The 13,790-nt window shown below is 45.9% G+C and overlaps 1 protein-coding gene across 9 annotated transcripts in view; it reads left to right on the forward strand.

Annotated features, from left to right (window-relative positions):
- Nucleotides 1–527: 527 nt before the first annotated feature.
- The window catches only part of LOC110491279 (transforming acidic coiled-coil-containing protein 2), a 212,832-nt gene continuing 199,569 nt past the window's right edge, over nt 528–13,790 (forward strand). For 2 of the 9 annotated variants that reach the window (XM_090201791.1, XM_090201792.1), the window contains exon 1: nt 528–751. In XM_090201791.1, the coding sequence (XP_090057917.1) occupies nt 626–751 (126 nt within the window). In that variant the 5' untranslated portion in view covers nt 528–625. Of the gene's footprint in view, nt 752–11,265; nt 11,467–13,790 lie in introns of those variants that run through there. The other 7 variants (XM_090201784.1, XM_090201787.1, XM_090201785.1 and 4 more) reach the window with 4 other exon arrangements.

The following is a 13,790-nucleotide window of genomic DNA, read 5'->3' on the forward strand; positions in this document are numbered from 1 at the left end:
ACTCACGTGCATACACACAACGAGAGTCACACACTCTCACGTGCATACACACAACGGGACTCTCACTCATGTGCATACACACAACGGGACTCACACACAGAGAGAGAGACAGATACACACAACGGGACTCACACACAGAGAGAGAGAGAGAGACAGATACACACAACGGGACTCACACACACAGAGAGAGAGAGACAGATACACACAACGGGACTCACAGAGAGAGAGAGAGAGAGAGACAGATACACACAACGGGACTCACACACAGAGAGAGAGAGACAGATACACACATGCATGTGTAGCTGCGGGTAGCCTAGTGGTTAGCGCGTTGGGCCAGTAACCGAAAGGTTGCTGGATCGAATCCTCGAGCGGACCCACTGTTCTAGGTATCCCCCTTTCCACGGGCCCCCACACACCTCTCTGATCCAGAGGGGGTTCGGGTAAAATGCGGGAGACAAATTTCAGTTGTACAACTGTATTGTATACCCCCGTTTCCTCACACACACACACACACACACAGTTGACACACACTTCCTCTGTGGCATCTCCCTCCCGCAGCACATCCTCCTCCTAGCCTGCTCCAGCTCTCCTCTGTGATGCTTCCGTAGCCGTTTCACTGCCTGAGATGCAGTTCTGCAGAGCGGTGTTCTGTCAGCCCTGTAGCACCACTACAGCCACATCGCCTGTACTAGATGATATGGAATGCAGGATGGGGAACTGTATAGGAATCGCACCACGTAGCAGTAGCCAGGTAGGTACAACAATCTCTCTATATCCTTCTCTCCGTGTGTGAGAGAGAGAGAGAGGTAGACTGAAACATTTCTCAGAAAATCAGCTGTGTTGGTGGCTAAATGCTTGTCGTGGATGGAGAGGAAGAACAGCGAGAGGGAGAAGATGAGAGATGCAAAATGGATGTATTTCAGTGTTTGAGTGCAGTGGCTGTGGAGAGGCAGAGTGTGGCTGTACTGCTGTGTGTCGGAGGGCTGATGTCAGGAGCTGGAGAGACTGAGAGAGAAGGGGGGAACGAGGAAGACAAGAAGAAGCCAGCGGATGTGGACTAAAAGCTGTGAGATGGGGAAAGGCAGAAGAGTAGAAAGGATAGAGAGATGAGAAGGAAACAGAGAGCGGGGACACTGGGTGGCAGAGAGAGAGAGAGAGAAAGGGGGATATTGGAGGGAGAGAGAGAGGGATCTTAGAGCGAGAGAGATTTTAAAGAGAGAAGGGATCTGGTTGTAAAAATTGAATGAATTAACAGAGGGACTGTATCTAGAGAAGGAAACACGGATTTGTCTAATGGGAAGAGAGAGATTTCTAAAACCATTGTTTCTTTGGGATACGGTATAACCAAAGCGCTCAATATACAGCTCTCTATATCCCTCAGTACTAGAACACCTTTGGATTTTGATACATGCAGAGATCTCACACTGTGTGTAGTCAGTGGCTAGGATTAGGGTTAGATTGGACACATGCAGAGATCTCACACGCGCTATAAGATGATCGAAACAAACCCGAGGAGACCGATTACATCATCAGGCGTGGGATATTTATTTATAGCCACGATAGACTGGTTCAGAAAGCCATGGTTCAGGACGCCTGTTCTGTTCTGTCCAGCTTGTGATTGAAGCCGTTAGAGGAGGAATGGACTCTAGAGAATGAACACTATTATCCAAAGTATTATTAATGCCGATCCTCGCTATTAGTTTGCCCTTTACACACGTCACAGTCATCTTTATTGACCTACAGTGGCAAGAAACAGTATGTGAAACCCTTTGGAATTATCTGGATTTCTGCATAAATTGGTCATCAAATTTGATCTGATCTTCATCTAAGTCACAACAATAGACAACAACACAGTCTGTTTAAACTAATAACACACAAGCTATTGTATTTTTATTGTCTATTTTAAATACATTATTTAAACATTCACAGTATAGGTTGTAAAAAAAAGTATGTGAACCGCCCCCCCCCCCCCAAGGCTAATGACTTCTCCACAAGCTAATTGGAGTCGGTAGTCCGCTAACCTGGAGTCCAATCAATGAGACGAGATTGGCGATGTTGGTTAGAGCTGCCCTGCTCTACAAAAAACACTCACAAAATATGAGTTTGCTATTCACAAGAAGCATTGCCTGATGTGAACCATGCCTCGAACAAAATAGATCTCAGAAGATTAAGAATTGTTGACTTGCATAAAGCTGGAAAGGGTTACTAAAGTATCTCTAAAAGCCTTGATGCTCATCAGTCCCTGGTAAGAAAAATTGTCTATAAATGGAGAAAGTTCAGCACTGTTGCTACTGACTGCTGACTGCAAGAGCACAGCGCAGAATGCTCAATGAGGTTAAGAAGAATCCCAGAGTATCAGCTAAAGACTTACAGAAATCTCTGGAACATGTTACCTACCATCTCTGTTAACAAGTCTATGATACGTAAAACACTAAACAAGAATGGTGTTCATGGGAGGACACCACGGAAGAAGCCACTGCTGACCCCAAAAAAAACATTACTGCACGTCTGAAGTTCTCAAAAGTGCACCTGGATTTTCCACAGCGCTACTGGCAAAATATTCAGTGGACAGATGAAACTAAAGTTGAGTTGTTTGGAAGGGACACACAACACTATGTGTGGAGAAATAAAAGGCCCAGCACACCAACATCAAAACCTCATCCCAACTGTAAAGTATGGTGGAGGGAGCATCATGGTTTGGGGCTGCTTTGCTGCCTCAGGGCCTGGACAGCTTGCTATCATCGATGGAAAATTAATTCCCAGGTTTATCAAGACAGGAGAATGTAAGGTCATCTGTCCGCCAAATGAAGCTCAACATAACTTGGGTGATGCAACAGGACAACGACCCAAAACACAGAAGTAAATCAACAGAAGACAATACGCCCTCTGGAGTGGCCCAGTCAGAGTCCTGACCTTAACCCGATTGAGATGCTGTGGCAAGACCTCAAGAGTGCGGTTCACACCAGACACGGATCCCTAAATAAATTATGTTTACAGGGGTGGATCCCCAAATAAATGTGTAAAGTGATCCAAACAAATTAAGTTAGTGCCAGACATTTTCCAGATAGTTTTTAAATGTTTAAATGTTGTTTTTCTCTGACAAAACAAAGCTGATTCAAAAGGGTGTGTGGCAGATTCCCAAACACTTCCGTGGTAGGATACACATAAGCGAGAGTTAAATTTTTATTTTTATTTTTAAAATTTTTTAAGTGTATTTTAAAATCCCACTAAAATACTCCATTACCATTCAGTGCTCAAAAAAGTACCAGGCTGTAGAGAAAACATAGTAAACAGGAAGTAAAACACAACTCCAGATCTGCCTCCTCACTGGCCGAGCACAAGGCCCCAAATAAAATATCATTATTGGTCACATACACTATATATACAGCAGTATGTGGACATCCCTTCAAATTAGTGCATTCGGCTACTTCAGCCAAACCCAATGCTGACTGACAGCTGTATAAAATTGAGCACACTGCCATGCAATCTCCATAGACAAACATTGGCAGCAGAATGGCCCGTACTGAAGAGCTCAGTGACTTTCAACGTGCCACTGTCATAGGATGCCAACTTTCCAACAAGTCAGTTTGTCAAATGTCTGCCCTGCTAGAGCTGCCCCGGTCAACTGTGAGTGCTGTTATTGTGAAGTGGAAACGTCTATGAGCAACAACGGCTCAGACACGAAGTGGTAGGCCACACAAGCTCATAGAAAGTCGGTTGATTCCTGAAGTTGGTTTCCATGGCCGAGCAGCAACACACAAGCCTAAGATCACCATTGCGGAATGCCAAGCGTCGTCTGGAGTGGTGTAAAGTTCGCTGCCATTCGACTCTGGAGCAGTGGAAAGGCTTTCTCTGGTGTGATGAGTCACGCTTCAGCATCTGGCTGTCCGACTGACAAATCTGGGTTTGGCAGATGCCAGGAGAACACTACCTTACCGAATACATAGTGCCAACTGTAAAGTTTGGTGGAGGAGTAAGAATGGTCTGGGGCTGTTTTTCATGGTTTGGACAAGGCCTCTTAGTTCCAGTGAAGGGAAATCTCAATACAATGAAATTCTAGACGATTCGTTGCTTCCAACTTTGTGGCATCAGTTTAGGGAAGGCCCCTGTGCACAAAGTGAGGTCCATACAGAAAATGGTTTTGTCGAGATTGGTTTGTAAGAGACCTCAACCCCATCGAACTATGGGATTAATTGGAATGCTGACTGGGGCGGCAGGGTAGCGTAGTGGTTAGAGCTTTGGACTCATAAGGTTGCAAGTTCAAATCCCCCAGCTGACAAGGTACAAATCTGTCGTTCTGCCCCTGAACAGGCAGTTAACCCACTGTTTCTAGGCCGTCATTGAAAATAAGAATTTGTTCTTAACTGACTTGCCTAGTTAAATAAATGTAAACATTTTTTGTTTTTTTTAAACGCTGACTGCAAGCCAGGGCTAATCGCCCAACGTCGGTGCCCGACCTTACTAATGCTCTTGTGGCTGAATTGAAACAAGTCCCTGCAGGAAAATCTTCCCAGAAGAATGGAGGCTGTTATAGCAGCAAAGGGGGGACCAACTCCATATTAATGTAGATGATTTTAGAATGAGATGTTCGACATGCAGGTGTCCACATACTTTTGGTCATATAGTGTATGACCTTTAACCTGTTAGAGAGACTCTTAGATACGACCTTTAACCTGTTAGAGACACTTAGATACAACCTTTAACCTGTTAGAGAGACTCTTAGATACGACCTTTAACCTGTTAGAGACACTCTTAAATACGACCTGTTACCTGTTAGAGAGACTCTTAGATACGATCTTTAACCTGTTAGAGACACTTAGATACAACCTTTAACCTGTTAGAGACACTTAGATACAACCTTTAACCTGTTAGAGAGACTCTTAGATATGACCTTTAACCTGTTAGAGACACTTAGATACAACCTTTAACCTGTTAGAGACACTTAGATACGACCTTTAACCTGTTAGAGACACTTAGATATGACCTTTAACCTGTTAGAGACACTTAGATACGACCTTTAACCTGTTAGAGACACTTAGATACAACCTTTAACCTGTTAGAGACACTTAGATACGACCTTTAACACTTTATCCTGGAATCCTCTATCCTCACCCTTCTGGTGTGCCATGAGTCAACGATACCACTTTCAATTCCTGGATGAAAGGCCTTGTATTTTTGTTATTGGTACGAGGGACGGACAGAGTCTCCCTGTATATTTTGATATATCGTGCCAGATTCCTATGGTCCTGCCAACAATGGGGTTCTGCCCGATCTTTGGAGGGAGTTTAGGAAGATCACTGGTATGCATGGTTAATGGAGCACGACACCACAAATATACATGGTTTGTAACCCAGTCCAGGTAGTCGTGGAGCCATTGAGAAATAGTTATTGGCCAGGCCCAATTGGCCAATTGTAGAACATGATATTTGCTACAGCCAGGGCCACCTCTCTTCAGAGTTAGTGTTAACGTGAGAGACATTTTAGAGCATTCTCTCCAGTTCAGCTCTAGTTTCTTAGTTAGCATCAAAGGGAACATTTGCAGAGGGTTCGAGGAGTCGCGGTAGTGTTTTCATTTTGATAAGGCTGATTCTACCAAGCCATGAAATAGGGAGACCAGTCCATCATCGTTCTAGATCTATTTTTACTGTTCTTATAAGAGGAAGGAAGTTTATTTTGAGCAAATCTTTGATATTGAGTGTGACTGATAAACCAAGATAGAGAAAGCCAGAGGTAGAAGACTTAAATGGGAAATTTGAAAGAGCAGTGAATCAAAGCCTCCCAGCGGCATTGTCTCAGACTTATCACTAAAGTTTATTTTGGAGCCGGATAGTCTGCTAAATGCATTAATAATATCAACGATGACAGGGATATGTATTTCCGGATTAGATACAGTTAGCAATATGTCATCGGTCTATAATGCAATATGTTGGGTTGATGCTCCTAACTTATTGCTCTCAATAGCAGCATGGTTCCAGGTGGATTCAGCAAGTGGCTTTATGGCCAGCGCAAACAATAGTGGGGACAACGGACACCCCTGTCAGGTTCCCCTCTCCAAACCGAACTCTGTGGAGCTAGAACCCTGGCCCTGTGAGAGGGATATAGCAGTTGTGTCCGTCTGATAAATTCCACCCCAATCCAAACCTTTTTAGACCCATCAAATGGAAAACCACTCACTTCTGTCAAAAGCCGTCTGGGAATCCAGTGAACAGACACTAACTTGTGCGTCCGTAGAGATTTAGTTCACTGTGGGGCAGTAGGTAGTAGGTGGGAATCCAGTGAACAGACACTAACTTGTGCGTCCGTAGAGATTTAGTTCACTGTGGGGCAGTAGGTAGTAGGTGGGAATCCAGTGAACAGACACTAACTTGTGCGTCCGTAGAGATTTAGTTCACTGTGGGGCAGTAGGTAGTAGGTGGGAATCCAGTGAACAGACACTAACTTGTGCGTCCGTAGAGATTTAGTTCACTGTGGGGCAGTAGGTAGTAGGTGGGAATCCAGTGAACAGACACTAACTTGTGCGTCCGTAGATGCTGTCTCCAGTTGTTAAGACGATGTCAACCCTGGAGAATGACTGATAAGCATTAGAACTCCTTCTGTAATCGTGTTTTCTGTTCTCTTGGGTGCATCAAAGAGATTTAGTTCACTGTGGGGCAGTAGGTAGTAGGTGGGAATCCAGTGAACAGACACTAACTTGTGCGTCCGTAGATGCTGTCTCCAGTTGTTAAGACGATGTCAACCCTGGAGAATGACTGATAAGCATTAGAACTCCTGCTGTAATCGTGTTCTCTGTTCTCTTGGGTGCATCAAAGAGATTTAGTTTACTGTGGGGCAGTAGGTAGTAGGTGGGAATCCAGTGAACAGACACTAACTTGTGCGTCCGTAGATGCTGTCTCCAGTTGTTAAGACGATGTCAACCCTGGAGAATGACTGATAAGCATTACAACTCCTGCTGTAATCGTGTTCTCTGTTCTCTTGGGTGCATCAAAGAGATTTAGTTCACTGTGGGACAGTAGGTAGTAGGTGGGAATCCAGTGAACAGACACTAACTTTTGCGTCCGTAGATGCTGTCTCCAGTTGTTAAGACGATGTCAACCCTGGAGAATGACTGATAAGCATTAGAACTCCTTCTGTAATCGTGTTCTCTGTTCTCTTGGGTGCATCAAAGAGATTTAGTTCACTGTGGGGCAGTGGGTAGCCTAGTGGTTAGAGCATTGGCAGCCCCCCCCCCCCCCGCACCTCTCTGATTCAGAGGGGTTTGGTTTAAATGCGGAAGACACATTTCAGTTGAAGGCATTCAGTTGTACAACTGACTAGGTATCCCCCCTGTACAACTGACTAGGTATCCCCCCTTTACAACTGACTAGGTATCCCCCCTTTACAACTGACTAGGTATCCCCCTTTACAACTGACTAGGTATCCCCCCTTTACAACTGACTAGGTATCCCCCTTTACAACTGACTAGGTATCCCCCTTTACAACTGACTAGGTATCCCCCTTTCCAACTGACTAGGTATCCTCCTTTACAACTGACTAGGTATCCCCCCTGTACAACTGACTAGGTATCCCCCCTTTACAACTGACTAGGTATCCCCCCTTTACAACTGACTAGGTATCCCCCCTTTACAACTGACTAGGTATCCCCCTTTACAACTGACTAGGTATCCCCCCTTTACAACTGACTAGGTATCCCCCTTTACAACTGACTAGGTATCCCCCCTTTACAACTGACTAGGTATCCCCCTTTACAACTGACTAGGTATCCCCCTTTACAACTGACTAGGTATCCCCCTTTACAACTGACTAGGTATCCCCCTTTACAACTGACTAGGTATCCCCCTTTACAACTGACTAGGTATCCCCCTTTACAACTGACTAGGTATCCCCCTTTACAACTGACTAGGTATCCCCCTTTACAACTGACTAGGTATCCTCCTTTACAACTGACTAGGTATCCTCCTTTACAACTGACTAGGTATCCCCCTTTACAACTGACTAGGTATCCCCCTTTACAACTGACTAGGTATCCCCCTTTATTGGTCAACTGACTAGGCCTTTCCAGTTTAACAGTGGATTCTGTTTTCATAGATGGGGTTACTAGTTTAGTGTATTTGAGATCAATCTTAGGATCAATAACATAGTTGTCCCCTTCAAGTACAACAAAAGTTGTGACAGCAGTTACTGCCAGTAGTTTTGAATAAAAAACATCCTGGCAAACGGTAGGAGCATACATAGTCCTAAACCCAATCTGTTCCCCATAGAGGAAGCCAGTCGCTCTGGCCGTAAAGGGGCCGGGCTTCATGCAGGCTATACATTCTCCCTAAAAATACAAGTATGTTGGAAGCTTGTCCATGTTGCCCGCGTTTCACATTGTTTACGGTGTTCAAGAGGTATATCAATCTCCCCAGGTTGAATGACAAGTTAAGGCACTGTCCACAAGGGGGCGCCCCTCCGCCATAGGTGGTTCATTACTGGGATTCATTGCTGATTCCTGCCTGTAGCTCACTAGTCTGTATGAGGTGTCTATTGATACAGGATATGGGCACTAAAGGAGATTCATTGTTGGTAGAGGAGTTGAGGGTTGTACACAACCATGCTACTATCCCACAAGCAGTCTCTGTGGTACATATATATGAGCCCCAAAATGAGTTGTCTGTCTCCAGCTCAATGCTTTCCATTCTTGGGAATTAAATCAAATGAAATCAAAGTTTATCTGTCATGTGCGCCGAATACAACAGGTGTATGCTTACTTACAGGCTCTAACCAATAGTGTAAAAAAGGTATTAGGTGAACAACAAGAAATAAAACCACAGTAAAAAGAGAGGCTATATACAATAGCGAGGCTATATACAGTAGAGAGACTATATACAGTAGAGGCTATATACAGTAGAGAGGCTATATACAGTAGAGGGGCTATATACAGTAGAGAGACTATATACAGTAGAGAGGCTATACAAGTAGAGAGACTATATACAGTAGAGAGGCTAGAGGCTATATACAGTAGAGAGGCTATATACAGTAGAGAGGCTATATACAGTAGAGAGGCTATATACAGTAGAGGGGCTATATACAGTAGAGAGACTATATACAGTAGAGAGGCTATAAAAGTAGAGACTATATACAGTAGAGAGGCTAGAGGCTATATACAGTAGAGAGGCTATATACAGTAGAGAGGCTATATACAGTAGAGAGGCTATAAAAGTAGCGAGGCTATATACAGTAGAGGCTATATACAGTAGAGAGGCTATATACAGTATCGAGGCTATAAAAGTAGCGAGGCTATATACAGACACCGGTTAGTCAGGCTGATTGAGGTAGTATGTACATGTAGATATGGTTAAAGTGACTATGCATATATGATGAACAGAGAGTAGCAGTAGCGTAAAAGAGGGGTTGGCGGGTGGTGGGTTGGACACAATGCAGATGGCCTGGTTAGCCAATGTGCGGGAACACTGGTATGTACACGAATGTATAGTTAAAGTGACTGTGCATATATGATAAACAGAGAGTAGCAGCAGCGTAAAAAGATGGTTTTGGGGGGAAGCACACAATGCAAATAGCCCGGGTAGCCATTTGATTACCTGTCCAGGAGTCTTATGGCTTGGGGGTAAAAACTGTTGAGAAGCCTTTTTGTCCTAGACTTGGCACTCCGGTACCGCTTGCCATGCGGTAGTAGAGAGAACAGTCTATGTCTTTGACAATTTTTAGGGCCTTCCTCTGACACGGCCTGGTGTAGAGGTCCTGGATGGCAGGACGCTTAGCTCCAGTGATGTACTGGGCTGTACGCACTACCCTCTGTAGTGCCTTGCGGTCAGAGGCTGAGCAATTGCCGTACCAGGCAGTGATGCAACCATTCAGGATGCTCTTGATGTTGCAGCTGTAGAACCTTTTGAGGATCTCAGGACCCACGCCAAATCTTTTTAGTTTCCTGAGGGAGAATAGGCTTTGTCGTACCCTCTTCATGACTGTCTTGGTGTGTTTGGACCATTCTAGTTTGTTGTTGATGTGGACGCCAAGGAACTTGTAGCTCTCAACCTGCTCCACTACAGCCCCGTCGATGAGAATGGGGGCGTGCTCAGTCCTCCTTTTCCTGTAGTCCACAATCATCTCCTTAGTCTTGGTTACGTTGAGGGATCGGTTGTTATTCTGGCACCACACGGTCAGGTCTCTGACTTCCTCCCTATAGGCTGCCTCGTCGTTGTCGGTGATCACTGTTGTGTCGTCTGCAAACTTAATGATGGTGTTGGAGTCGTGCCTGGCCATGCATTCATGGGTGAACAAGGTGTACAGGAGGGGACTGAGCACGCACCCCTGGGGAGCTCCCGTGTTGAGGATCAGCGTGGTGGATGTGTTGCTACCTACCCTCACCACCTGGGGGGCGGCCCGTCAGGAAGTCCAGGATCCAGTTGCAGAGGGAGGTGTTTAGTCCCAGGATCCTTAGCTTAGTGATGAGCTTTGAGGGCACTATGGTGTTGAACGCTGAGCTGTAGTCAATGAATAGCATTCTCACATAGGTGTTCCTTTTGTCCAGGAGGGAAAGGGCAGTGTGGAGTGGAATAGAGATTGCATCATCTGTGGATCTGTTTGGGCGGTATGCAAATTGGAGTGGGTCTAGGGTTTCTAGTGCTATCTAGTTAGGCCCTGTTATGTATGATATAATGTGATACCATTATATAGCATTTATCCTAGGCACTACTTTAAGTTGTTACTGTGGAACCTAGAGCGTTGATACTAATTGAGTTCTGCGTCTGCCATGAATGTTCTATGCTTGAAACTTTAGTTTGAACGATAAAGTCATGTAAACGCTCTGTTTCAAGTATCATTATTACTGTTTGTGTCGTAGTAAGAACACAACAGGCTTGTCCCCATGCTGCCCCCTCCTCGCACCTCCCCCCCCTCCTGGCCCCCTTCAACCCCCCCCTGGCCCCCTTCTTCCCCTTCAACCCCCCCTTCTGCCCCCTCTGGCCCCTGTCCACCTCAGCTGACTCACCGGCATCCTCATGCCGTTAGAGCAACCCCTTCACCCCCTCTCTCCCCCCCACCAACTCTCTCCCCCCACCTCTCCCGCTGCCTCTCCTACCCCCTCTCTCCCCCCCCGCTGACATTAGCAGACATGGCCTCTCCAGGTCCAGTTCTGCTTCCCCCTCCTTCTGCCTCTCCCCCTTCTCCCCTGCTTCTCTCCCTCCTCCCACTCCCGCGTTCAGTTCACCTCTCCACCTATCACCTGCCTCCCTGCATGCCTCCCTCCCTCCCTATCCCCCTCGCGACGTCCTTCCCCTCCGTCCTTTTCAGAGCTGCTGAGAGCAGAACAGATATAGCAACACGACGGTGCAGTGCTTCTCAGTGCAGTAGGTGTGAGAGAGATAGACAGCGGCCTCAAATAACACCAGGAACTATATCATTGACTGAACGAGGTCGCATCGGAACCCTGCGATTGGAATAATATTGGTGTACATCTTGGTAGTGTTGGTGAGTTGAAGATCTTTGTGACTTTCCGTTGTCCCTTCTCAGTGTTGTCATGTTTTCAGTTGTGTTTCTCATGTGTTTCTCATGTGGTTCTCATGTGTTTCTGTTTCTCATGTGTTTTTTCATGTGTTTCTCATGTGTTTCTCATGTGTTTCTCATGTGTTTCTCATGTGGTTCTCATGTGTTTCTCATGTGTTTCTCATGTGTTTCTCATGTGGTTCTCATGTGTTTCTGTTTCTCATGTGTTTTTTCACGTGTTTCTCATGTGTTTCTCATGTGGTTCTCATGTGTTTCTCATGTGTTTCTCATGTGTTTCTCATGTGGTTATCATGTGGTTATCATGTGGTTCTCATGTGCTTTTTCATGTGTTTCTCATGTGTTTCTCATGTGGTTCTCATGTGGTTCTCATGTGGTTCTCATGTGTTTCTCATGTGTTTCTCATGTGCATAGTGAAAAGTAGGTTTGCGTGGTTTCCTGGTACTCTGAATTACTTTGCAGATGCTGCGTTTCAGATTGACATAACGTAACACATTAGATGCCCCGCTGACCAGTTTGGAATAGTTATTGTTTAGAGGCGCCTTGATCGTCATTATTAAGACAGCATTTTAGCACAGGGCTGTTTTTTTTTTTTGGCAATGCTTTAAATACATCTGTGATTAAAAATGGAGAGAGTTTACACATCTAGCATTTCAGTGGCTTTAAACCACATCAGGACACAGACATAAGCCCATGTGGTACAGATATGAGCAAAGCTCTACCCCTGAGTTGCGGGAGCGGTTTGAGTCAGGAACACTTTACTGCACCAGTAGGATGGTATTAGCTGTGTGTTGTCATCTTTTGAGTCCAAGACGACCCAAATTCTCCACCGTTCTGCCAAAGTGTGCACTCTTGTACACTCCCCGTAAGCATTGGCCAACAAGCATTATTATTGGCCAACAAACATTATTATTGGCCAACAAACATTAGAATGGCGGCAGGTAGCCTCGTGGTCAGAGCGTTGGGCCAGTATCTGAAAGGTTGCTAGATCGAATCCCAGAGTTGACAAGGTAAAAATCTGTCATTCTGCCCCTGAACAGGCAGTTAACCCACTGTTCCTAGGCCATCATTGAAAATAGAAATATGTTTTTAACTGACTTGCCTAGTTAAATAAAGGTTCAATAAATAAAATAAAATAAAAATGGGCCTACCAAGCATTAGAATTGGCCAAAAATGTGCACACTTGGAAGAATCATTATGCATGATCATTATTATATCATTACTAAGTAGCGAGGGATACTGTGCTTGGTTGTCACCAGAAACCTGGGACTTCAGAAGATGGACTGTAGTGAATGATGGACAGGCCCTTGATGAGGTGACAGAAAGTCTTGGCAGCACATAGAGTTTTATCATATGATTTGTGCTAGAGATCATTCCGCGCTGTCCAAACAAACCTCAACACTTTTAACACTTCATACACACACACGGACACAGATACACACACTCATAACTACACACACACACACACGGACGCACACACACACATAGACACAGATACATAACTACACACACACACGGACGCACACACACATAGACACAGACACATAACTACACACACACACACGGACACACACGGACACACAGTTATAACTACATGCGCACACACACACACACACACACACAAATATGCAAACAAGAGAGAGGGTGAAATTACCCTGCATTCACACACATAGTGTTGCAGAGTCAGAAAGGTTGGCTCAACAGGAGAGGCTGGCCCAACAGGAGAGACTGGCCCAACAGGAGAGGCTGGCCCAACAGGAGAGGCTGGCCCAACAGGAAAGGCTGGCCCAATAGGAAAGGCTGGCCCAACAGGAGAGGCTGGCCCAACAGGAGAGGCTGGCCCAACAGGAGAGGCTGGCCCAATAGGAAAGAATGGCCAAACAGGAGAGGCTGGCCCAACAGGAGAGGCTGGTCCAATAGGAGCCTGGCCTGCAGAGTCAGAGAGGCTGGTCCAACGGGAGCGTGGCCTGCAGAGTCAGAGAGGCTGGTCCAACAGGAGAGGCTGGCCCAACGGGAGCATGGCCTGCAGAGTCAGAGAGGCTGGCCAAACAGGAGAGGCTGTCCCAACAGGAGAGGCTGGTCCAATAAGAGCGTGGCCTGCAGAGTCAGAGAGGCTGGTCCAACGGGAGCATGGCCTGCAGAGTCAGAGAGGCTGGCCAAACAGGAGAGGCTGGCCCAACAGGAGAGGCTGGCCCAACGGGAGCATGGCCTGCAGAGTCAGAGAGGCTGGTCCAACAGGAGAGGCTGGCCCAACAGGAGAGGCTGGCCCAATAGGAGCGTGGCCTGCAGAG

This window comes from Oncorhynchus mykiss, chromosome 16 (assembly GCF_057628025.1).
Source record: "Oncorhynchus mykiss isolate SJ-2025 chromosome 16, ASM5762802v1, whole genome shotgun sequence".
NCBI lineage: Eukaryota > Metazoa > Chordata > Actinopteri > Salmoniformes > Salmonidae > Oncorhynchus > Oncorhynchus mykiss.